Raw genomic sequence first — 26,129 nt, forward strand, 5'->3', positions numbered from 1 at the left:
CCTTCAAGAAAGCCCCCCAAAAATGCACTAAGTATTTCTCTCAGGCTATCTTTTTTCCTTTCTGCCTCTAAAAGGGTACACTTAAGGAGTTACAGATAAAGCTTAGCATGGTGACTGTGTCAGGGGACTGCCCGAGGAAGGCTTTAAATTTTACAGCTACATTATCTTTCTGGCCGTGGTTAAGATAAAGATCTAATATAAAATCACTTTGGACTGTAATGCTTTCCCTAAATGAAATGAAGGCGTTAACCTACTTGATTTGATACACTTTACCCTAGCTTATAAAGCTGGGAGGAAGGTGAGGTAAACTTTAATTAAAACTACAGCACAGATGCCTTCTAGCACTGTGCCCTGTACCTTGCTAGGACCGTACAGTAAGCAAAATAAAATGTACCTCACAGCCGAGGCAGCAGGCTGGAGCCGTGTTCAGTGAAAGTAATTTAATTAGTGTTGATCATGACTCCAGATGATGGTGATTTGATAAGGAATAATTTAGTACTTAACAGCCTTTTACATGCACCAACTCCATGTGGGAAGGTAAAGCAAATTGCACAAAATGAATGTGCTGCTTTCACTTGTGCCTGTGCCAGTGAGCTGGAAAACTGCCTGTTAGCAGACGTTCAGGCTCTCAGCGCTGTGATGAAATACCCAGCCAGTTCTCCGCACAGGGCTGTGGTGTGGGAGTCTCTGTACTCCCGTTATTTAAAAATAAATAAGGGAAGTAATTTTTCATAACAGATTAACTCTGAGGAAGTAGCAAATTTAAAATAAAAAAAAATAATAAAAAATACAGCAGCATGTGGCCTTTGTGCAAATATGTGATACTGGCTTTAAAAAAGTGTCTTATTGCAGTTGTGTTTTAATTTTCTGATTCAAGTCAAAGAGATTGCCTACCTTTTCATCGGAGCCACTGTCCTGGAGTTGTGGGGCCCATCATATGCATTAAATGTGCGATGTGCATTATCTGACCAAGACATGCAAGGAGACTCAGCAGTAAAAGTTCACTAGCAAAAACCCGAAACAAACTACTGGGTGTCAGCCTGCTTTGCAATTACAATGGAAAGCTGACTGGGCTGCATTTTGCTGTATTATTAAATTGAGAATCTTTATTCAAGAAGTCCATATGGTCTTTTATTTTAGGGCAAGTTCAGACAGTTTTATTCAGAAAGAGTTCTTTCCTTGTGACATTCACCACTTTTCATCACTGTTCTTAAGTGACTGTGCTGTGCATATGTATTTGTGTACCTGTTTTGCTGTCTGCTTTTCCTTTGTAATCTTTCCAGATAATTTACTATTATCCACCAAATGTAATAGCTGGATAGCAGTTTTAAAGACAATTCTTGTGAGTTTTGTGAAAATATGTGACAAAATATCATAGTGCTATCTTGCAGATGTCTCAGCTGAAAGGCAAAAGTACAAACTGTCATGTAATAGGGTACGAGAGGACCTGTTTGTGAAAGAGTTCTCTGAATGTTGCCCAACCGTGGGAAAACCTGTGGTGAGATCTGGAATCCAGATCTTACTCATAGATACTTAAAACTCAGAGTTTATTGGTTCTGATGCTCAGTTCTTAAGACAGCATTTAATTTACCTCCCCACTGAACATACGCATGTGTATGCAGGTGCATTAGTACCAGAAAACACATCCTGTGTAACAAATTGTCTTTCCTAAGTTCAGGTGCAAGGGAAGGGACAAGATACTACTTGATGTTATATAATAATGTCCTGATTTTGCACTGAGGTTCTCTAACAGGGACTGCTGCACGTATGTGGATTTCCACGGAGGCGCAAGTGTCTGTCAGGCTGGAGCGTGATGTTCAAACTGCGGTGTTTTGGTCACAGCATCACAAATTGGTGATAAAATTGATCTCTGAACTCTAGGCTTCTCAGAATTCAAAAATGTATTCACAACCTCATTTTATTTAACCCTTTAAGGGTGTGTTTTCAAGCTGCTAAATACCTGTCTTTTAGTTCTTTGTCCTTCTAGTCACTTATTTTAGATTTGTCAAGGTCAGGTGAACTTTGCATTTTCTTCTGCTTTAATTTTGGTTAAGGTTGGCTGTGAAATAAGGAAAGTTGGCTGGCTTAAACTAATGTGCTGGTTAACCTTGTCTTTACCTTTGGACTTTTTCTTAATCCAGACCAACTTGTGCTTCTAATTAATGCTGCATTTCTGTCACACGCCCTTTGTTCTTTTTACCTTTTAAAAAAGTATGATTATTTTTTTTCTCAATTTATGTCTGTATCACATTTACTATTGACTTTGGTGAAGCCAGGATTTTGTCTTGTGTATTTTTGAGAAAAATTACTGAAGCCATTTCTTGTGTATTTTGTTCAGATGTTACTTATAACTAAAGGCACATGTAATCATCCAGTTTAATAAGTTTCACTGCAAATTTTCATGCATTCTGTGGGACAAAAAGATTACTGATCATATACTTGAAGCTGATATATGAGAAATTTATTTTGGAGTCATTTGTGTGGCACTCTTTGAAGTGAACTACTATTGCATTTATAGCTAAAAGCTACATCGCTAATATTACTTAGAAACATTTGGTGCCTGGGAAGTATTTTGCCTTTGACAACATTTACAGTAGTTAAGCCAAATATAAGTGGGCTGTTATTTTCCTGCTAATGAGATGGGATCATGGCCATCATTCTATTAAACAGTAAAAGTGCTAATAGCCAATGCGAAGGATCTCTGGTGTCTATTTTTCAGTTGACACCAGAAGAAATATTTGAAATGTTTATTTCCTATATTGTTTTTAGTATTACAATGGTTTAATTAATCATGTGTTTAATTATCAGTTAGCTTACTTGAGAAAGCTCATTGTTAATATTGTACTTGGGTTTTAATTACATTTTCTTTCTCTTTACAGTGGCTTTTCATGGTCTCCCTGTGAAAATCAAGAAGGAACCCCATAGCCCATGTTCAGAACTTGGCTCGGCTTGCAGTCAAGAGCAACCTTTCAAGTTCAGTTATGGGGAAAAGTGCCTGTACAATGTCAGGTAAAGCAATCAGGAGCATGTTTGCAGTGAGAACTGCTGATTTAAATGAGAACTGACGAAAGAGTAATAAAACCATAACAGAGATTTTATAAAAGTTACCTCTTCAGCAGATAACAGACTGATGAGATAATGCATTTAGCTGATGAATACTGATGGAGTTGTTTACAATTGCATCAAACACTTACATAACCATTTTAAAGCAGTGTTTTTCATCAAAATGCATATTCTCCATTCCTTCTTCATGGAGATAGCCAGAGTTTAAAAACCCAGGGTGCAAGTGTGAAATAGAAGGAAGGAGTGTCTTGTTTTCTGCAAGTTGTGTTGAAATTACTTTTAAGATGCATTGCACACATTAGGAAAGAGAGAGAGATCTGTGTAACAGGCAAGAGATTGGCAGGTCTGAGCAACACATTAGGTATATGACAAGTTTTGCAGATGTTATATGTGTGTATTCATGGGTGATTACAATTTAAAATAGCATTTCATTAGGCTCTGCGTCTTTGTTACCTATTCAAAACCAAGTAGTCTTATAGGGATAGATAATAAAACCTTTATTTATTTGTGGGGGTGGAGGGGCTTGATACTACTGCATTCTTTATTGACTTTCTTTTGGTTTGCACTTATGTGTCACTCCTTCCTTTAGTGTCAGCAGTGAAGGGTTTCCTATTGACATTTCAGTCTATTTTAGAATCTTTCATCTAGCTTGTGAGTTTTTATTCTCCTTAATGTACTACCAAAACTGTTAGCACTTAAAGCATTTACATTTAACTTTTTGGATATTAAGGGGGGGGGGGGGGGAAGATGAGACTGGCACCTTTGCCAGTCATAGAGGAGTGATTTTGATTTCAAAAATCAAATGCATATACTTATGGATTTGATGAGTGCTAGGGGACCTGACATAGGAAGGTATGCAAGCTCGTGTTTACTATCCACCTAATGTCTGCATTTTTCCTGTTCAGAAAGAGGGATGGATGATCAAAGTGTGCTCAAGTCCTTTCCTGATTTGGGACACCTTTGAAAATAGCATCTATGTATTTGTAGGACCAGTACTTTATTTTGGGGGTGGGGGGGAACCTGTCAGGAGAAGCTGATGACATCCTAGTGTGGGTAGCTAAGCCAACATACCATTGTTTTTCTGTGTCAGATCCCTTCCCTCTAGCTATGTTGTTTTACTGTTTCACTTTGTGGATTGTGCAAGCTCTAAAAAAGTCTTGGCAGGCACTGCTGGCTCTTCCTGCTCTAGTCCAGGTGCTTCTACTTTTATGTATTTTGTATACCTCCTGTTAGAATGTCACTGTAAGACTGAATCCTTTAAAAATATATTTCTGTGCCCCAGAGAAGAAAATACTGTGTTGAACCACTTGCTTCTAACATGATTTTTTCTGTGCTCTTCACAATGTAAAGTAGAGAATTTCTCTGCCCCAAACTGGTTAATAAGGTAACTATAATAAAAAGCTTATATATGTGACACTTGAGGTTTTTTTTCTGGATGTAGATGCTACTTTTTTTTTCCCCCAGAGAAAATAACCTGACCTTCTTTCCCCTTGCCTTACTGGTAGTGCCTATGATCAGAAGCCACAAGTGGGAATGAGGCCCTCCAACCCACCGACACCATCCAGCACTCCTGTGTCACCACTGCACCATGCCTCCCCAAACTCAGCTCAGACTCCTAAACCTGACAGGGTTTTCCCTACTCATCTCCCTCCATCGCAGTCCATTCAAGACAACAGCTTCCCTATGGACCACAGGTAAAACACAAAACATGTGAGAAACCCATGCAGAGGGTATTTCAGTTGTGGCTGCAAGTCTCATACAGGCTAGCCCTGGCTTCCTGCCCACAACTATTCCTTTTTGGATAGGGGGACCAAGGTGAAAACCAGCAAGGTTCAGAGTGTCAGAAATATGTGTGTTTTATGAAAGGCTGGCACCCGGCTTGGTGCACTTCAGTAGGAGATCTTATTTGCAGAGACAGTTTTAATGACCTGCTTCTTCTGTCTTGTGAGGGTGATTACAGGGTGCTAGATAATCTCGTCTAGTCTCCCTTTCCCATGAAAAGTTGGACCAGATGGTCTTTCAAAGTCCCTTCCAAGTTGGGCTGTTCTATGATTCTGTGACTCACTTGAGGCTAGTAAGCTCTACGAGGTAATGAAGTCACTAGCAGGCATGATCCTGGCTATAAATATCTGGTCTCTTGCTAAGCAGTTCACCTATCTAAGAGATAAGTGGTCATTGTGTTACTGCTTTAGAGTATTCTTTCGAAGGGTGGATCGTTTTTCCAAACCCTTTTGAAATGTAGCATTTCAAACAAACAAAGATGCCAACATAAACTGGGCTTAAATAACATTAGTCTGACTAAAAGCCACAAGAGCTTGAGACTAGAATTAAAGCTTAAACTGTCCTTAAGTCACCCTGTTTTGTTTTGATATGTTAGAAATCCCCAGACAGCTGACTATATTTCTTAGCTCAGTTTTGCAACAGATATGCTCAGTGTATTTCCCTGATTTTTGAGACCAAATGGTTGTTTGTGGAATTCTATTTATCCTAACCTTTATTGCATGAACCTGTTTTTGTCTGCTGTGTTGTGTGATTGCTCTGAGCATTTAAAATTTCAGCTGTATGTGAAGACATACATATGTTCAGAAACTCAACTTGGCTCTTAAACATTAGCAAATTAAGAAGCACCTGAAAAGAAAATCACAGTTGTTGGGAGTGCGATTTGCATGCTCTGCTCTAATAAGGGCTATTATCTCCAGGGATTTGTGCAGATCACTTCTGAAGGGGGTTGCTAAGGTTTATATTGCTGTTTTGTGCGCTGCTGAGATAGTTTTAAATATCATCCAAGGCTCTCTACAAGCCCTTCTGGCGGTGAAGAAACACTGAATCGACCCCTTCAGCTACCATAGTCACCATCTCTTCCCCCTCTGTGGACTGTGGTCTAACCACGCAGGCCCCCAGTGAAGCCAGGCAGCGGTTTTGATTACAGGATGGTGGATAAATGTGTGTCTGTGTATACACCAAAGTCAAGTTGTCAGGAGACTGAAATCTCCAGAAGCTAAATAGCTTCTGTGCAGAGAGCAGTAATAAGGTTTTTCAGATGAAAGAATCTTTTAGTTTAGAGCAACTTGTAAAGAGAGTACTGAAGCTGTATGTCAGCCCTAATTTGATTATTTACAGAGATTTGCATACACCTTAGTATATTTTTCTATACCCATAACACTTGCTCTGCACAAGCTTTGTAGGCTCTTTACATGATCCACCCCCTCCCCATCTTTGATATTCATGTTCTTTAGGGCATTCTGCACTAATGCTTTGCTTCCATAATAGAACATCATGTGTTCTAGTGAAGTCCAAAATAGCTGACTCAGGCCAAAAAAATTCTCATTTTTCTCCTTTTTTAAAGTAAAGTACAATTGTAGTGGAAGATATTTTTTTCCCCATTTTCTTACTTATTTTGAATCTTCTCACTTCCAGTTGTATGAAGCAAGTGTGTACTTCATATTTTTGTGAAATTCAAATCTTCCTGATTTACAAGGTGATATGCTATTACAGTGAGTGTATTCAGAAAATGTCATTTAAACAGATGACCTACCTATGGGAATTCATATATAAATTTATAACTCAAGGCATATTTCTTTAGAACATGCATTGGTGGCATAAGATAACGTTAGTATCTAGAACATAGAGCCCATACATCTTCATACAGGGCATGAATGTATGAACGATAAGTGGTCCTAACAAGTACTAACAGGAATCAAATCCACTTGTATAAACAAATGGCTTGATTCCATACAAAGCTTCCAGTACAACAAGTATTATTAACTTCCTTTGAGGCTTTGTGAGTGAGCCTGTTTCTTATTTTAACTTCAAGTTGCAATTTTCTGATTCACTCCTTGACAGTTCTTAATGATAATTTCTGCTTCTTTTTTTGGCTAATGAAAAAAGGAAAAGAGGGAAATGAATGCAGTGCCAGTCAGCCTAACTGTTTCATAATACATTTGGGTTTCTAAGTTTATTTTCTGCAGGTGTAGGTGGAATTGCAAAACCCAATGTTAAAGTGCAGTACTCTTTCTACTGCAAAATATAATATTTACAACAGCATTAAAAAAATTAATTTTGTCTCTACTACAACATTTTAATAGTTTCTATCTCTGTAGCTCCCACAGTATTTGTAATTAAGCTATGACAGTAAATATTTGTCAGACCAAGTTCACAGCAGTATTATGACAGACGTTAGTGGAGTTTAAATTGTTTCAGAAACAATGTACTACATATGAGTTGAATAGTCAAGGATTGTATTGCCTGTGCAATCAAACCCCTGCATTCTTCTTCACTCACCGAGTTTTCTCCAGGAGAATGTCTGCTTTTGCCTGTGTGAACCAAAGCTGCTTCAGATCCAAAGTACAGGAAGCTGAAGAATGAATAGTTCTTGATTTTTTTTAGTATGACAGTGAGAAACTTGCAGAGGAAGGCACAGGTTTCTTTTTTCTTTTTTTTTTTTTTGTAGTAAAAGTGTGTCTTGCTCATGATGAGTGGTAACAGGACTAGTAAGCAGTTTGTTGCAAGAACGTTGCATCTGCTATGGATTAGTGCAGACACAATATTACTACAGTGGTGGTTACTGCTACTGTGGTAGCCTGCAGGAGATGACAGGAAGACTTTGTGCAGTTCATCAGGGCACAGTGAGAAAATAGCATCCTTGTATTCCTCTCTATGCTTCTGAACCTGTCGATGTCCAAGTAGTTACTTCAGGCCTTTTAGTTAAGGTAGATAGATTTTATGGAAGAAAAAATAAGCATAGGTTCTTGAGTAGTGTTGTATGTAAATGAAGTTAGTTTAAAACTGAATTCTCAGAATTTATGCCTACTGAAGAGCATTTGGGAGTAGTGAGTGGCAGTATGGCTTATATGGATGACTTCATGTAGAAATGACCAAGGGAACAAGTTAAAGCAGGAGGGGAATTCTTAGCAAGAATTTGCACCCTCTCCTTTTTCTGGGGTGCTTACTTTCCCTTCCCATTAGAGCTGGAATGCAGTGCCAGCCTTGCAGGTTGATTTCCCACAGTGCTATCCCAGAGAGGACAGAACTGTGGACTTTTACCCGGGAATGATTCCAGTTGTTATGGCAGACAATACTCTCTATTCAGAATGTTTGTGTTTGTTGTGGTGAGAATGGTTTCCATGTAACAGTAGCAATATGTTGCTAATACTTGTGAAAGTACAGAGAACTCTACCTAAGCCTCCTTTGTGTTACTGTGGTGGGGTTTCAGTCTTTCTACTGGTTTGAACCTGGTGCATTTCCTGTTTGTCTCCTGTTGAGAGAAGATACTGAAAGCAAAGAGGATGGTGGTGGGGACAGGTCTTAGAGCTGGTATTAATAGATAGGGGTTTTTGTTTCTTTGCTTGTTGCTGTTCTACAATACAAGTGATCCTGATGGGAGCACTTGGCATGATCATAAGCTAAGTGTTTGCTACTGAGAAAGGGATACAGCCACTAATCATGACCTGTGAAGATCTTTGGGAATTGGAATGTAGCTCAAGTCCTTTACATGACCTCTCTAACTTGTGTCCTAGATTTCGCCGCCAGCTCTCTGAACCTTGCAATTCTTTCCCACCTTTGCCTGCAATGCCAAGGGAAGGACGTCCAATATATCAGCGCCAGATGTCTGAGCCAAACATCCCTTTCCCACCTCAAGGTTTTAAGCAGGAGTACCATGATCCAGTTTATGAACACAACGCTATGGTTGGCAGTGCAGCCAGTCAAAATTTCCCCCCTCCTCTGATGATTAAACAGGAACCTAGAGATTTTGCATATGATTCAGGTAGGTGAGACTCTCCTTCAGTCCTGCATAGTAAAGTAATATATGAGTCCAAGCCAGCGCTATTGATGTTTTGATCATATGATTTGAAACTTGCTATTTTGGCTTCTAAGTCTCCTGAAGTAATTTATATCTTACATAAATAAGATAGCTTACAAAGTAGTAAGATTGCTACATAGTACAACGTGACTTGAGCCACCGTTGCTTGCTCTGTAAAGGATTTCATTTTCCAGAACTCTCTGTCCAGAAGGTGCACAGGTTAAAGAAGCTGGAGAAGAAAAAATAACGGGTGCAAAATTGAGCTTTGCTTAAGAGGGGCTTGTTCTGACTCTCATCTCTGACCTCTGAATTTGTGTGCTTCATTTTACGAGCTCTTTCATTTGTCTGCCAGAAATAGAGGACTCTTTCTCCTTTTGCTTGCACTACTTTAAATCAGGAGTAACTCCGCTGAAGTGGGGTTTATACAGCTATAAAACCAATGAGGGAGAAGAATCAGCCAAATTGGTGTCAGCTTCTCAGTTTCTGCATACTGCTGTGTTTTGTGGAGGTACATAATCTGTGATGCCAGGTTGCTGATGTAGAGAATACACTGTTGCTATTAATAATGGTTATTATGATTGTGCTTATAGGGCAACTGGAATGGAGCCTCATTGCTCTATGGATAGTACAAAACAGAGGAGGTGGTGGCAGAGTCTGCTCTTAATAGCTTCTGGTCAAAATAGAAAAGATAAGCGGTAGAACAGATACAAACATAAATCAAGGGAATAACATTGTAAATGTTTGCCACGATTTAAGCATAATATTTATATTATACTTGGGAAAAGAGAGAGAGAATTAGGGAAGAAAAAAGGAGTTTAGTAATGAGTACCAAGTAACAAGGAGAAGGAAGCTGGAAGGGTGGTATGGAGAGAAGCTGAGATTAGAACAGCATGGAGTGGGCTAGGTGGGGTAAACAGTTAAACGGTATGGCGCCAAGAAAATGCAATCAAAACACATTTTTCAGTTTTGGTGTAAGTGATTTCTGCAGCTCCTCTTCAGTCTCTGCCTCTGTCCTGTTTTGTGTATACCACACTATTGAAAGGGAGGGATTTCAGTGAGTCCTTACTATGCTTCTGGAGAAGGGTACATTGCTTTCGTACACATGCATGCTGATTTGGGTGGGGGAATGGGTGGCCCTGTCTGACTTCAGTCTGACTCTCTTCTTCTGGGTGCTGCAGTAGCTGCAGCGCTTTCCTGCTGGTTCAGTCTCTGGCTAGATGCTTTTTCAGTTTTTTTCCCAAAGGCTAAATGGAAGCTGAATTGAGGTCTCCTTTGCAAGCTTAGTCCATGACAAACTATCTTGCAGTTTGATACAGTGGAGAACTGGTTTTTATTGTCTCTTCTGTAGCTAACTTAACATTGTCTATTTAGTGGGGTATTTTGTGGTATCGTTAATGTAAAGCGCTTGTTTTAGAGTTGATCTCTGTGTTAGAACAGGGCAATTTGGAAAGTAGAGCTGCTTTCTTCTTTCTTATTCTTGACAAGCAGAGAACCAATCCTTAGGTAAATTTGAGTTAGGCCTACAAAAGGAGGATACCAACGGTGAAATATTTGTCCAAGTTGAAATATAAGACAAGATGAAAATGAGTTCAGATTACAAGGATCAGATCTAGATCTCAACCTGTTCATTGATGAGGGTTCTGAGATACGTGGCTTTGGCACTCATGTATCTTTAGTCTTGCAGAGCAGCATGGGAGAGACTGTCTGCATAGTTAATGTGGCAATGGATAATAAATGGGGGACTGCAGCTTCAGGCACTGCCAGTCCCTTGCAACGTTCACAAACACCGTTATTCATCCTGCTAAATTAAAGGCTGAAAAAAGGCCCTTTTGTAAGCATGCTTCATATTTGGCTAGGAAGTGGGATCTCCTTATTGTATACTATTACTTTAAATCTGGGTTGGCTGCTAGCATTCGTCTTCCTTTGGAATATTCTTTATGGAAAAAAGCAGGAAATTATATTCTGAAAGGAAGATGCGCAAACTTGTATCCAGTTTTGTCCTGCCTTTTTTTTGTGCCAGCAAGAACAACATTCCACTTTATAGTAATGATGTTCAAGCAAAATTGTTGTTTCTTTTGTAGGTGAATAATTAGTTTTTAAAAATGTAATAGCTGTGTAACCAGTGGTCATGAAAAATTAATCTGTTGGTATCAGGAAGTACTTTTATTGGCCTCAGAATCACTGCATTTAAGTTGACACATCTGTACACTCCATAAATTGCAGTCAACAACTGTGGTCTGTTGATATTTTGTCTTGTTACCATCTGTTCTCTAGAAACCATCGTTTTCCATCCTTGCTAAGAGTACAATTAAATAACCCCTTAGGAAACATAATGTATTTGTCACTGAATCATTGATTTCATTTTTCACCTATGGATGTTCAGGGAAGGAGGAGTGCCAGAGTGAGAAGTCTTGTGCATGGTGTTTTACTGCAGTTCACATAAGAATATAGAAACATATTTTAAAAGTTCATTGTAATACACCGAGATGTTCCTTTTGGGATGGTTTTGAAAGAGCCTCATAAAAGTTCATTGCTTTTGTGCACTATACTTTTATACTTTGTGGGAAGCTGGTGAATGAAAAGCATTATTATGGAATGATTATAACTATTAAAACATGACATTAATTATGACATGGGAAATGGCAGATCAATTAGTTGTAATTGTGATTGCAGGTATGCAGTTTCTACTGCAGAATGTTTGAGATAATGGAAAGAGAAAAATGTCAACAGAGTAGAAGCTCTTCCTTATCCATCCACGCTTCTAGAAGTCACAGTGCATCATACATGTTCAATCAATCAGACCTTATTTTCTGCCATGGATTTTTTTTTTTTCATGGCTGCCATTCAGATATTTAGTACTTGATGCTATATTTAGCAACTTTAAGCACAAAGATGCAGCCAAGGACATACAGAGCTTTGAGATTTTGCATCATTAATGAATATGCTCCAGAAGGCTTCCCAACACCTTTGGTTACAAGGGCTAATAGTGGGCGTTCCTGTACAGTTAGCACTTCTAAAATTCAATTTATGTATTCAGGTACTTAAAAAGGCTAAACTTGAGATACCTCATCTATTCTGGGCTTTATTTTTAAGCAGGATCTTTGCAGGTTTGCTCCTCCCTACTTAATGTAATTTGCAAATATACTAATGTATGACTCTAGCTATGCATGTATCAACTAACACTAAAAATCTAGTTGTAAAAAGACAAATTATTAAGTTTAAATCTCATATTTCATTTTGCCCAACTGAAATAGTTACTTTGTTTGGAAAGTGTTGAAATTTGTCTCACAGTGGTGTTAGAGATAAGTAGAGGAGGAATCGTTGCTTGCATATACTTATTATTAATTGCCAGGAATTTATCTGTTGAAATCTGTCTAGATTCAGTCTTTCCTGAGCAGGTTAGAGGCATTAGCAGGGCTATTCTCACAGTTACATTTCAGGGTAGCCTCATGATTAATACTCTTGAATGGACCTTAGAAAATTTTGGTTCTTTCCCCGTCACTTCCAAAGTTTTTTTCCAAGATACTAGTCACATCACTTAAAGAATGAACTATCCAGACAGAATTATTAGCCTCCATATCTTGCTTTCTGAGTTGCTCATCCCTTTAATTCCTGAGGCTTCACAAGCAATAAATACTTTGTGTTGGCATGTGAGAATGGATGGGGAACTGCCCCTCTGTTAAGAGAGATGAGCGGAGGCAGAGACACACATCAGGTATATATACCTGTTTATTTTAGGCACCCAGTTAGGACAGGATAATTTTTAAAGAACATTATGTATTACATATGTTCAAAGCTTAGCTCCTAGAGACTTAGTACTTCTAGACGAGGAGGTACGGGAACATCAGATTAGAGTCCCTGTGTAAGCACCGCAAAAATAAGAAATACATAATACAAAAAATCTGGCTGAAGCGATGTGACCACTTTGGAAAAGTTTGGTGTGGCTGGAATGGGCTTTGCTGGGGCCTAAAATTGACCATTCACCTGTATTAATCTTGAGGTCATCTTTTCCTTTCTTGAAATGTTCTGCCTCATTAAGTACACAACGTCCAGCCTCTGTAACAAATGAAGCAGGGGCTGCATCTGCAAAGCTGTTTATGGCGTGGCTGTCCCTCCCCCAAACAGTTTTGACCTGTGCACTCAAAAGACAAGAGTGCCAAGGCAAAAGGCTGTATCCTAATTCATTTGAAACAAAAGCGTTGTATCAGGGTTGCCCAGGAAGTTGTAATTATGACAATTCTTAACCTCCTGAGTTTGCTCTTGTAGGTGTAGGATGTTGTTAGCATTCTACCATCCATGTTATAAATGTGTATTTACCTAATGACTGGGAACAGAATAAAAAGCAAGAGTCCTTTCGAATACGTGATCCAGTGTTTTTTGAAAAGCAAATCAATGCAAGCTAATGTGGAAAAAGATCCCTACTAGCACATTCTTCCCTAGAGATTGGTTGACATGTCCTTAAATTTGGGACTTTGCAGAACAGCATAAGAGAATCTGTTGAATTAAAATTTCAAGGGAGAAAAAAATTAAATTCATTTCTTGGAAGTATATTTATTTGCAGATTGCCCTTTTTTTTTTTCCTTCCCTTTTTTAAACAACAGTTGGATAGTCTATTGTACTTCTTGGAGGTGAAGTTTAGACATTTGGAGTTGCTAGTATGAAGGAAAAAAAGGAAATCTTAGCTGTCAGTCAGAGTCAGGGCAGGTTTGCTTTTTCCAGGAAATTCTCTAGTGCATTGACCAGTACAGCATTTAAAATGACACAACTCATGGTGCTTCTACTACTGTCTTTAATTATTATATTGGCTAATTTTTGTACAGTGCTTTGAAAACGTAAAGCACTGTATGAGTGCTAAGTATTATTACTACAATTATTCCCCTGGGAGATTATTTCACAGACTAATAGACTTTACAGTTAAGAAATATTTCTTGATCGTAAGCCTAAATTTTCCCTTTGATCAGTTCCATTCCTTTGCTCATAGCTACACTTCTTTGGCTCATCCTGAACAATTCCTTGGTATTAACGTACCACCTCTAAATCTCTACAGACAGTTTGCATGTATGCTCTTAGTCTGTCTGTGTGACTTGTTGAGATCTTGCTTCATAAATCCTCCAGATGCTTAATCTTTTCCTCACATTCTCTCTAGGTTTTTTTTTCTTTCCTTTTTTTTTTTTTTTTTTTTTTTTTTTTTTGTCAGGCTGCAAATATTCGCAGTCTTTTTGGACACAGTTTTATAAAATGCTCTGCGAAACAGAACTGCATCTCCTTATGGCCTTAAAGAAATTCTTTTACACAGCTGTACAATTGTTCTCAATGAAAATCTGACTGGCATAAAGACAGGAGGGGAGAAGGGATAGGGGTTTGCTCTTGAGTTCAGTAGGTTGAAGAAGTCTCCCCTCCTCATTTTTGGTTTTGAAGTTTTTCTGAGTCTCACTTCTGTGGTTTAAAATATTTCACCCTCTTGTTTCAGGAGCTTGTCTTTGCTGCGTTGCTTCAGTGAAATGAGCGTGGATTTGTTCAGTAGTTGAGCTGTACTGCAGCTTTGTACTTGCTTTTTAAACACATAAACACAAATCTGCTGTTGGATGGTATGACAGTAGAAAATAAGGGCATCCAAGGGGGAAACTTGGGAAACCTGGACTTCAGAAGATTGCTATGAGAGAATTTTAACTTTTCACCTGCTTCCCATCTAGCTCATTTCCTCTATTGACTAATTCTGTCTGAAAGAAATCTGTGGTTAGAATAGAATTCATTTTGTAATACTACCTTCATGAACAAAGGAAAACCTGAATATAAAGTTAATGTGAGCGTATAGGCAGGAGACCATACATCTATTTTTGCTTTCAAGACAGACAACACGATCTGAAAAATTGTCCTGCAGTCCCTGTTTTTCAAAGAAATGGATAAATATCCTCTAAATCTACAGTTACAGTAAGTGGCACTGGCTAATGATTTGATTTGAGGATTGAGAGCGCAGTCTGGATTTACTCTTTGTGCATTAACGCAGGTCAAATGGACACAGGCTGCATTTTAAATCAGTAATGGAAGGCTGAAGCCTGCCTTAAACCAATCACATCAGCCTTACCCAAGACCGATTGATCCCGAGAGACTGAGCCCTGTGAGCATAGCTTTTATATGAATGGACTCTGTGCAGCCTGAAGTTTCATTCATAAAATGGATGCTGAAGGGGGGGAAAAAAACACAACCCACACACGCCAAACCCTGGAATGTCCATTTATGCGAAGCTGAAGGGTGTAGTGTTCCCTCAGCTGCTGCTTTTGCCAGTTGCCTTCAAGTAATGATTAATGCTCCTTGGCCCTGCCTGCCTGTAACCTGACACCATTTATGGCCTTGGTGTGTTTCTAATGTATAGTGAATGAGAAGGCTACATTCTCAAATCAGAAACATAAACAGGAACTGGTTGGTCTGAATTCCATTCAAATATGTCACTTCAGCCGTGCAGTGTTTGTCCAACTTCGATTTTACAGGCAGGGGACGGGGCGGGGGAGAAAAAGCAACACAGACATTTTTGCAGTAAGATTACCAACAAAAGGAATGAGGGAGAAAGAAAATACTGCCGTCTTTTGTTGAATTCAAAGGGAAGCGATGTTTAAAATACATTTTACAGTTACTGAGGTTAATAAAAGCAAATACATGATTTTAAAGTATGTTCAAAAGATCAGCTCCATGTGGAATTTCAATTCAGAGCTGAATGTATGAGCCTTTGTTTTCCTGTTCTGCTGTATAAAAAGTTACACATCGCCTAGACAGGCTGTTGACATCTGGTCTCAGAAAATGCATTAGATGTTGTCATAGATCTAAAAACCAAAGTTGTGGAAAGGAAGCTGTTTGCTTAAGGTTTTTTTTTCTGTATGTGTGTAATAATTCCACTTAGATGTGAGCTGGTGGGGCCAAATCTAGTTCTCTGGTAGGTTTTTGTCAAATGAGGTGTAAGAAATTAGGCTTAACAAATTTTCATTAGCTATTTTTTTGAAGGGAATGTGTGTATCTATGAGTGCACAGACTTGTAGATTCCACCCCCCCCCCCCAATTGATTGTATGAAGGCTAGTGAGAGACAAAAGGATGAACAAAACCTTCCATTCTGAATGTTTTTAAACTGCATAATGATTTGCAAAAAGAATGCTTATTTTTTAGGTTGATTTTTAGAGAAGATAGTGACTCTGTTTCACCCAGGTAACTTCAGTGCACCTACTTTTTTCATGTTGAACCTGCTCATGAAAAAACAATGCTGACTTTTGTATTGCCAGGATTTTACCAATTTGTAGGACTCTGTTGTAAGTACATGGCTTCTGAGGGGATAGTGCTTTTAAAGGTGATTGAACTTAAACCTGATCCACCAGCATTTGAGTTGTGAAATATGCTCAAGCAATTCTCGTATAGGGAGATTGTCATTTGTTCTAGTATTTCTGCCTGAATGTCTCTTTTTGGAGAGACATACAAGTTTTAATCTAAATGTGTTCTGCAGGTTTACAAAATTGTAGGTTTCATGGTCAAAAAGAATCATTTGGTACTTATCCCCACAAAACACAGATTGTGCATTTTTCTTTGTGATGCCTGGTGCCACCTTAGCCACTTGTTATGATCTAGTTTGAAGAATTGCCTTTCTTACCTAAAAAGCTCTGCCTGTTTTCCAGTATTGCTTTTCACCCTTGGGCTGGTCAGAGCTTCTTGGTGATGGTAAACAGCTGCTTTCCACCCAGAGGCTAAATGTGTTTCGGGGTGGATGAAGCACTCCTTTGTAAACAGTTTGTCAGTGCTCTTGGAAATCCATGAACAGAAAAGTTAGTCGCAGTGTGATTGTGATGTTTTAAGTTTGAGGCCAGAACTGTGATGTGTTGTAGCTTGAACATTTTATTTTAAAAAGGCTACCTTTTGTCTCTGAACTTGGTAAAAATCTCTCCCACTGCACCAACCACCTCTCCATGTACCACAGAAGTGCTTGTATTGCTCAAGTAAGCACTTGGTGAAACTCTGCAAGGCACCGAAGGGAGGACCTGTGTACTCACAGTGTGTGTAGCACAGGGTCAGGCTGACCTGTGTGAGTGGTGCTTGGGAGCTAGGTTCGTCCCAGCTACCAGAGGGGCTTGTGCATGCCCTTCTGTGCCTGGTAGCACAAAGGGAAAGAATCCGCATGTACTGTATTTCTTGCCTATAGGAAGAGAAGTTGCACAGCACATTTAAGTCTGTCTGTGTAGATATACCAACTCTGAGTTGCTGAAATAGGAGCCAAAACCCCATGCAATTACTTCTCAGACGAAAAGGACAATTGAGGAGTATATGGTGTAAGTTAAATTACAGGACTGGCTGTATCCACTGCCAGTGGAGTCCCTCCAAATTTTGGGGGACCTGCTCCTTTGGGAACAGTTCCTTTTGGGAACTGTTCTTAATATGACTTAGTTGGTAATAAAGTGTAAATCGGAGAAGTTGGTGGGCAAACAATAAGAAGGTTCCAGTTTTAGTGTCATCACTTTGTTTTGTAGCTGTAGGGAAGCAGGCAAGTTTGATGTATGAGTTGAGTTGTTTGGTGAATTTGAGTGACGTGTTACCAGGCTTGCTGTGTAAGACAGCCGCTTGCCAGTACAAGGTAGCATTCACCTGACCTGCCATGCAGATACCAAGGCCAAGCAGGTAGCTCAGCTTCTTCACCCACCCTGTTTCAGATTGTACACACCTTCTAAGCCTCAGTCTCCCTGTGTCTCTCTCTGCACTTGCACATATGTAATGCAATACTTTTGTATCACACTGTGCTTTGTCACATGCACGTGGGTAGTGCCCTGGGCCTCCACATCTTCAGATGATGTTGATAAAGTGAACTAAAAAGTAATTCAGGGTTAGAGTGTAATGTAACAGTGTGTCCTTTAATTAGGAATGCTATGTATGGTCAGAAAAAGGAACTGCTGAAGAATAAATCTTGGTTCAGGTTTCCAGTTCCTGCTTTGCTCTGCTTCATTCAGGAGAAGACAGTCGCTTCATCCCATTGCCTGCAGAAGTTTCATCTTCCCTGTGTCTCGCCTAGCTAGGGATGCGGGCTGAAATTCTGTTTGTTTCTACGCAGGGTGTGATTGTGGGTCTGAAACCTGGTGCTTATCTATGAAAAACAATCAGAAAAGAGGATTTAAGGATTCCTTACCCACTTTGAGTTATACAGGGCTGAGACAACCTAACCCTTTAAATTCTGATATGATAATTAATATGAAATACTTCCTTACCAAGGGACCACTCCAGTGTCTTACTCGATAATGAAACCTAGAACCTGTGCCTGCTAAATTCAATAGCAGATTTTTCTTGTCCTGAGGAAGTCTGTCTGGGCTTTTTCTGCTTTGATGTATTTTGACTAAGGCACAGCAGAGCTTATGTCCAGTGTTTTTCTCTGTGGCAGTCCCGGATGAGAAGGCATTTCTGCAGTGTCTAGGTTACATGTAATTTTAAAACAACATCTACTGGGAAAAAGTGGTTTCAAACCAACATGATATAAGGCCATATTAATTGTTTTAAGATGACTGCTGTGTTGCTGTTAGCAAGAGGAGCAATGAAGAATGACCTCTAAATATTCCAAATTAATAATAAAAGATAAATTAATTTTCTTACGTCTCCGTATTTTCAGTTGGTTTGGATTTTCTTAAAGGGACTGTGCTATTCTTGGGATGATGTAACTTTACAATGTGAATTACTTCATTAAAAGTCTGAAATAAGCTTGTTGTGTGTCCTAAATCTAGGCACATTTTTCTTCAAAGACTAAAAAGTGCTAAAAGGTGATAGAATCAGTCACCTCAAACACTTGGATCCTGCCCTGGAAGTATTTTATGCCTACTTCGGTCTTACTTGTTGTCTTCAAACAATGCTTTAAGGAGAAGAAAACATGTAATTGCTCTGTAATTTCTGCACTAAAATGTTTTCTTTTGAAGTAGCTCCGCTTAGCTTGTAAAAATACTTCTGGGTCTTAGTCAAGCATTTAGTACAATTTAAAACTGCAATGCTAAATTTCATTGGTTGGACTTTTTATTAGATAAGGTAGAAATGAAAGCAGCAGGCAATTTAATTAGCAGTAATTTTTCTGGGCAAGTCATTACTTTGATGAACTTCAGAGCAATGTTTATGGCTCCTAATTAACCATGTTAGTCATTTGATTGAATAATCACTTTGGAAATGTTTCTACAATTTGATTAGAGTCTGACCCACTCTGATAGTCATAAATTAACTGATAGCACTTTAGGATAACAAGACTCTAGTTACTTTACGAGAAATAAACTCTTCCTTGCTGTATTTTTCGGTCCTCTGTGGACTGTTTAAGCATAAGCTAACCAGAAGATTAAGTAATGTTGGTACAAACAATACTTGCCTTAAAAAGACTCCAGATGTTAATTATAATTGACTTAGGAGCATGGGAGATGAAACCCCCAAGTTGGCTAAGAACATGCTTCTTGGATGCCTGCATAATTCTTTATTCCGTATACTCTGCTGTATCACTTTGCAAGAGTAGAGTTCATGAGTCAAAAAGGGGTTTGCTGCCAATACTAGTGAATTTTTACCTAAAATAGAAAATAGCATCTGTTTCAGTTCTACAACTTCCTCTTTTTTTTACGTAGATTTTTCCATTCTCCTTAAAATTCAATTTACTCGGTAACATGAGTGATTCCTTGCAGGTGAACCACTACTTGTAGCCTTGACTTGTAGTCTACAGAGCTATACTTGACTCGGGTGATCACTGAATCACTGATTCCTGTGGTTGCTCAGAATAGCTGCCTGAGATGTTAGAGATTCTCAAGGCCTGAGCAGGCAGGCACTGAGCGTTTCATCGAGAGAGGAGGTAATGAAGAGTTTGGCACAGATGTGCAAGAGAGACCATGGACTGTTAGAGGAAACTTATTATTACTGCCCTGTGTTTCACTTGTTTTGTGAAGTCAGTGTAAAACCTCATTTTCTTATCCTGCCAAATCTTTGATACTCATCACTAGTCAGTGAACAGTGAAATTTGGAATCACAGTCTGAAAGAGTCTGTAGGCAGTGTTGGAAAAATAATGTCTGCTCTTTTGACCTCTGCTTGCATCTCTTGAAGAGTTACAAGTTACTGGTAACAGATTGCATAGCTTAGGGTAGGAGTTTACCACAAGATCAAATAGACTTTGTTAAGCAAGACTTTTGATATCCAAGAACTGAGTTAAACATGGTCTAGAAAGGCAAACATTTATGGTGTATTTCTGTTTGCAAGTCCCTGTGCACAGGGTGTGGCTGCTTGGGGACAGTGTAAGGCATGGAGTCTAAAAAGCAACATCCTACTCTAAATTCACTCTGACATTCCTTGTATTAATGTAGAATTTATAAGTCTCCAGTGTGATTGGCAGGCTTTTCTGTGTAATTGATGAAAAATATAAGGTCAAATTTGTTACAAAGATAGATATACAAGCACAGGGTTTAAAGTATTTGTGTGGATTTTTTGGTCCATGAGTGGTCTACAGTGTAATTGTCATGGGAGTCAGCTTTCAGCAAAGTTGATTACGTTAAGGGTTTGAGTTCAAGTGCCTATGTTAGATGGGATCTGTGATCCTCACATTCTGATTTTCTCCTCCTCCATGCCTCGTGCGTGCTGCTCTGAAATGCTGACTGTGTGTTGACAGGTTCACCCTCGCTCTAACTTGCATCCTTTTTGTTGCTCTTCTGCCTGCAGCCTGTCTCATTGATAACCTGCACACTTTTAATTCCAGACAGTCTTTTTACTAGCATTGTCGTCTTCTCCTTTCAGAAGTGCCTAGCTGCCATTCCATTTACATGAGGCAAGAAGGCTTCCTGGCTCACCCAAACAGAACAGAAGTTAAGTTTTCTATTATGTACCACTTTTGTATGAGAGAAACGTAAAAAAACTAAAAAAACCTGGAGGGTTTTGGGGTTCACTGATTTAATTCTGCTGCTGGGAAGACTCTCATCATCTTTCTTTCCCTTCCCAGTCTTCAGTTTCTGATGCACTGATTTTTTTGGTAGCTTCTTTTAGTGCCACAGGTTGATCAGGATAGAAGCAGTTTTATTATTAATTTAGTCATTTTGCTTTTCAAGGCCTCTAGCAGTTGAAAGGAAGAGACGCTTAAAAATTTGTCCATTATTTCACCCGTTCTGCTCAAGTGATATTTTCCAGGCTATTGGTGTGACAGGCTCACTTAACTGTTAAGTAACCCATTTTATACTTTAAATTCAGTGAAGGTTTTTGGCTTTTCCTTTTGTTATGATTTCTGCAATGTTTTGGTGCTGCTTAGACCCAAATTGTACAGCCATGTGATATGTACGAAAACTCCCAGTGACTTCACTAGGGTAGAGCTTTATATAAAAGTACTTTATATGTATTAAAAATAGGTGGCCAACAGAACTAAGAAAAAATGACCACTGAAAGGGAGGTTGTACCCTCCACTCTCCTGCTTTGGTGTATCTTTTTTGACAATATGTGATATTTCTGTTTGTTTGTTTAGGGTTTATTTGTTTTTCTTCCAAGGGGCAAATTTCACAAACATGAGAGAAATTGGTTTTGAGATTGATGAGAATTCGGACAAATGTATGAATCAAAGTCCTCTAGTAAGACTTCTTTCACTAGTGAAAAGACACAACTAGAAAGATAACAAATCTGGCTAAAAGCCCAGCTCCTTCTGGGGTGGAATAAAGGCAGAAAATAGAAATAAAAGGTAGTGTTTAACAAGGAGGGTGAAACAGGAGATGGAAATTTATAACAGTCTTGATATATGAAATTATATGAAGTATAGAAGCTTGATAAGGGAGATGAAAGACATCAGGAAAAAATCCACAAACTGCAGGGCTAAGGTCAACAGATTTGAGTTTTAATCACAGCACAGATAGGGGGAAACCAATCTTAGACGTGTTATGCACTCATAAGTACTTGGAGGTGGTAAAATTGTTATGAATGACGTAGAAAAAGCAGTGATCTTCGGTAAATATTTGTCTTCTGTATTTGGAAATCAGTCAACATGATTTTATGGAATAAAGGTCATATCAAATCTGATTTTATTCTTTGCTGAGATTAAAGGTTTGATTGTTAAAGATACTTGTATTGTGTAGTTAGACTTTTTATGGCATTCAATTTGCCACTGCATTACATTCTGATTAAGAAGTTAGCACAAAGCAGTATCAATAAAGTACACATCAAATACATTAAGACCTGGCCAACTGACAGATGTAAAAGTGGCTGTCACTGGGCAATCATCTCTGAATGGTTTGTTACTATTATAGTTCTGTAGGAATTGATATCAGGAGTGTTGCTATTCAACATTTTCGGTAAAGATACGGAACAAAGTTAATAGATAACTTTATGGCACAAATATAGGCAGGGGGTGAATAACAGGCAGGACAGGGCAGTCACACAAAGCAGTTTGAATTGTTCGGTAATCTGGGCACATTAAACAAAATGGGTTTTTTAATATGCTGAATGTAGACCAGTCTTATGGAGCTGGGAAACAGTATATGAGAAAAAATGATTTTGAGATGGGCCTCCTCTTCCGAGGCTTCACAGTGGGAAACTAGCCCAACCAAACATTGGGAGGCGGAAGAGGAGGAGATGTTTTGTCTTGCTAAGTAGCACTGGTGAGGCTGATACTGGCATGCAATACAGTTCTGGTTAAATGACACATAAAAATAATACTGAAAAGTAGGAGTGTGTGCAAAATAGAGTGGTAGAAAGAATGCAGGATTGCAGAGAGTGTCTTTTAACAACAAAAATTAAATCTTACAGAATTATCTTAATTGGAAGAAACATCAAGGGGGGTGACTTCTGCAAGTGTGAGGAGGAAATACCAAGTAGGACCTTTTTAGTCTCGCAGGGAGAAGACCTGAAGGAACTAATGGTTAAAATTCAAAGCCATGGTAGTCCAAACAGGAAATGAGACAAACATTTTGGAATAAGTCATAGAGAAAAATGGGTGCTTTTTCACTTTTGCAGGTGGAGATTAACAGTCTTTTGGGAATGCACACATTAATTAAACACCCCTGTACTGAGGCCAAAATGTTGTGATTGGGCGGTGTGTAAAGGATGTGGGATATTAATCTGATTCCTATATGACTTAGTGTTCCCTCTGGCATTAAGCCTATGATCTCTTTTTTCTCCATGCATCTTTTATATAAACACCTCTCTCTCTTTAACTTACAGGCTGTATGTATGAAAAGGGACCTAGGCAGTTTTATGATGACACTTGCGTTGTTCCAGAGAAGTTTGACGGTATGTATGACACATCTCTCTTTTTCTTGTGTGGGGAGATGAAAAAGGAAGAGATGAGGGACTTTTCTCTGTTGCTGATCAAAAAAGCTCGGTAACATTCCAATTTAGGATTCCTTAACACACCATTTGCAGTGCGCCCAACCAAAGCTGCCCTTTGTCTATTGAAAGCAAAGTCTCCTCTTCAATAGGATGTCGTTTGACTTTTGCCAGGGAAAGATGCCGTATCCAGAGTTGCAGCAGAGGAGCTCAGTTCCTGTACTGTTGAGAAAGTAATAGGAGGATTTCCATTGCACTGATGATCACATACCACTTGTTGTTCGAGATTTAATGAAAGCTGTTCTTATAATTAACAAAATAGCAGAGAAAAGCAGCAGCTTTGGTTTTACTGAGGATTAAGCCTCTTGTCTCGCTATCTGTGAAGTGATGAATAGTGGGGAGTGAGCGTATAGGGCATTTTTGTCTTTGTGTCAGTTTATTTGCACTAGGTTAAACATTGTACTAGTGGTTTATTTTTCAGTGGGATTGATAACAAATCAATGATCTTTTTACAACACTACCCATTACAACAGATTTTTTTTAAAGAGGGATTCTGAGGTCAATTAAAATAAATGGCCCAAATTATCCTCAGTTACTCTGATGTAAAATCAGTTTCCTGGTGTAACTCAGTTGATTTCAGATTTATTTCATTACAGATGAAGTAGATGGACTCAGTATTTCTTGATGGTGACTCTGTTAGTCTGCAACTTTGGGAAGTAATTTGGAGACCAATTACTTAAATTTGCTAGAGTGGCTTCTTTGTGTTAGTGTACATATGTCCAGCTTTATTTATTTTAGCAGGAAAGATTAGATACTTTCTGATAAACTTGTGAACAGCTCTCTGACCATAGCTAAAAGTAGAGCTGGAGAACTCTTGGGGTTTTTCTCCTACTTTATTTTGTTTGTTTTCCCCTGAGAATAACTTATATGGATTACAAAACTATTGCATGTCTAGCTGCATTTGTTGTGTTTGCTGAAGAATGGGAGACTAAAATGAAAGTAACCTGAAGAATTACACATTCTTCAAACAGAGGGATCACGTGCATTTCAGGGTTGGTAAGGAATAGCAAGAAATAAATAGAGGATTTTAAATAAAATTAGACCTTACTGAAGATTGCTCAATCTAGCATTGCAATGTCACTGGATTGACATGTTCGCTGAAAGGGTGATTTACTGAAAGTCTACTTTATACACTGGCTTTGGAATGTATGCTCCCACCCCCCTTTTTAAAGCACATTGTGTCAGGTGTTTTTTTCTTCCCCAAAAAAGGTTGTGGACCCGATCTGTTTTCAGTACCAGTGGCAAATTCATATTTACATTTATGGGAATGGGATCAGACCCTGTACTACAAGAAGTTAAAACTCTACAGGAGTAGTGTTTGTCTATGTCTTTCTTGAAAATCCTTTTTGTTTGTTTGGGTTTTGTTCAGAGAAGGGAATGAAAAAGGAAAAGAAATACAAATAAAGTAAAAAAAAAATATGTTTGGAAATATTTGTGTGCTTGCAATGCAAGCAGTCTGCTGCTACCTTCTATGACTGTCCATTGAGAGAACACCTTGTACTCTAGAAGACTGATGTTGTGATACAAATAGGTGTGTTTGTACTTGTAGCATGATGACTTTTGAGGAAAAAATAGCAGATGTGTCATCATGTTTTGGCCAGTAAAGCAAAAGTGGGATGAGCCCAGGACTAGTCTTGATGCTTCAGAAGAAGATTCTCAGCTGCTTCGTTTGAAATCAAAGATCGGCACAGGCGAAGAATCTGATCCTCTGCAATACTGCACTTGCTATTTGCACATTGCTCAGCTATCATTAAAAGAAAAATCCTCTCCTTGAAAAAGGCGGCCTTTCAGGACTGGAACTTCAACCTCACATAAACCAAAAAGCCTTGTGTTGATTTATTTGTTTTCCAGAGCTATTGACTCAATTTTCTTTCCTGATTACAAAAGGAAGTGCTCCATTTTTAATACTATTATTCTTACTTTCACTGCGTGGAGCTGTTCTGTAATGGCCATCAGAGCATCCTCATGTTGTGTTTGATTGTAAAGTCCTGCCTTTCCATATTAAACAGGTCACACAGGTCACACTGCTTATTGGAGGGTATTGCTGTTCTGGTAGTTGAAATGAGGAGTTTTACCAGCATATCAAGGACTGCTGTCATTGTGTACAGAAAAAATAGCTCTCTGCTTCAGCATCAGACCTTTCAGCTGTTGTTTTTTGCATGAGTTGTTTAGTATGAATATGATTTAAAAATCCAGAGACACAGTATGGATGTAGCAGGACGGTTTTTCATTGGCAGTTTGTGGAACAGCTAGCTGAATATTATTATTGTTTTTTAAAAGCTTCCTCTGGACTTGAAATTTTAGAAAAATTAACCTACTGCTTTTCAGGGGGAATACCAATCTAATATGCAGATATGAGTAAAAGTAATATGTGCTTATATGCAAGTCCAATATGCCATAGAGGAACTCACATATCTGCAGGATTTGCATACCTATACATAAAGCACATGCTGTTTAAGTCCAAGTCAAATGCTTTGTCAGATTTTCCTTAGAAGCATTTGCATGCAAAAGAAGTTTCACTCAAATAGGGTTTTGAAGCTTTATGAAGCCTACATTACATTTCCAAAACTGGGGCTTGTGCAAAGTATAGTACACAAACGCAGTACTTCAGGCACAAGAGTTGCTTACAAAAATAGTTCGTGCTCTTACAGATAGAGGATATTGCAAAATGGTTTGCAAGCGAGATTTGCACGTGTCAGAAATGGGGATAGGCTTAGGGAGACTTCCATAAATCATGACTGAATTTAGGTACTTTTTAGTATATTAATATGTTATTGTAAGAGTGTTTACAGTTAACAGCAGACAGGGGAATGTTGCCTTTGTGGGTGGCTGGGTAGTAGGAATTCTTTCCCTGTGTTTTATTAACCCTAATGATTGCTTTGCTGGTTTATCTGACAAACCGAGTGATGATGCTTTTTGCACATTGCTCATCTAACATT

General features: G+C 38.7%; 1 protein-coding gene across 5 annotated transcripts in view; it reads left to right on the forward strand.

Annotated features, from left to right (window-relative positions):
* ETV1 (ETS variant transcription factor 1) overlaps positions 1-26,129 on the forward strand; it is a 66,534-nt gene that overhangs the window by 30,946 nt on the left and 9,459 nt on the right. For 4 of the 5 annotated variants that reach the window (XM_049798743.1, XM_049798745.1, XM_049798744.1 and 1 more), the window contains 5 exons: positions 2,880-3,009; positions 4,569-4,757; positions 8,580-8,827; positions 20,626-20,692; positions 23,024-23,094. In XM_049798743.1, the coding sequence (XP_049654700.1) occupies positions 2,880-3,009; positions 4,569-4,757; positions 8,580-8,827; positions 20,626-20,692; positions 23,024-23,094 (705 nt within the window). The remainder of the gene's footprint in view (positions 1-2,879; positions 3,010-4,568; positions 4,758-8,579; positions 8,828-20,625; positions 20,693-23,023; positions 23,095-26,129) is intronic. The other variant, XM_049798746.1, reaches the window with a different exon arrangement.

The sequence above is a fragment of the Accipiter gentilis genome, chromosome 4 (genome assembly GCF_929443795.1).
Source record: "Accipiter gentilis chromosome 4, bAccGen1.1, whole genome shotgun sequence".
Taxonomy (NCBI): domain Eukaryota; kingdom Metazoa; phylum Chordata; class Aves; order Accipitriformes; family Accipitridae; genus Astur; species Astur gentilis.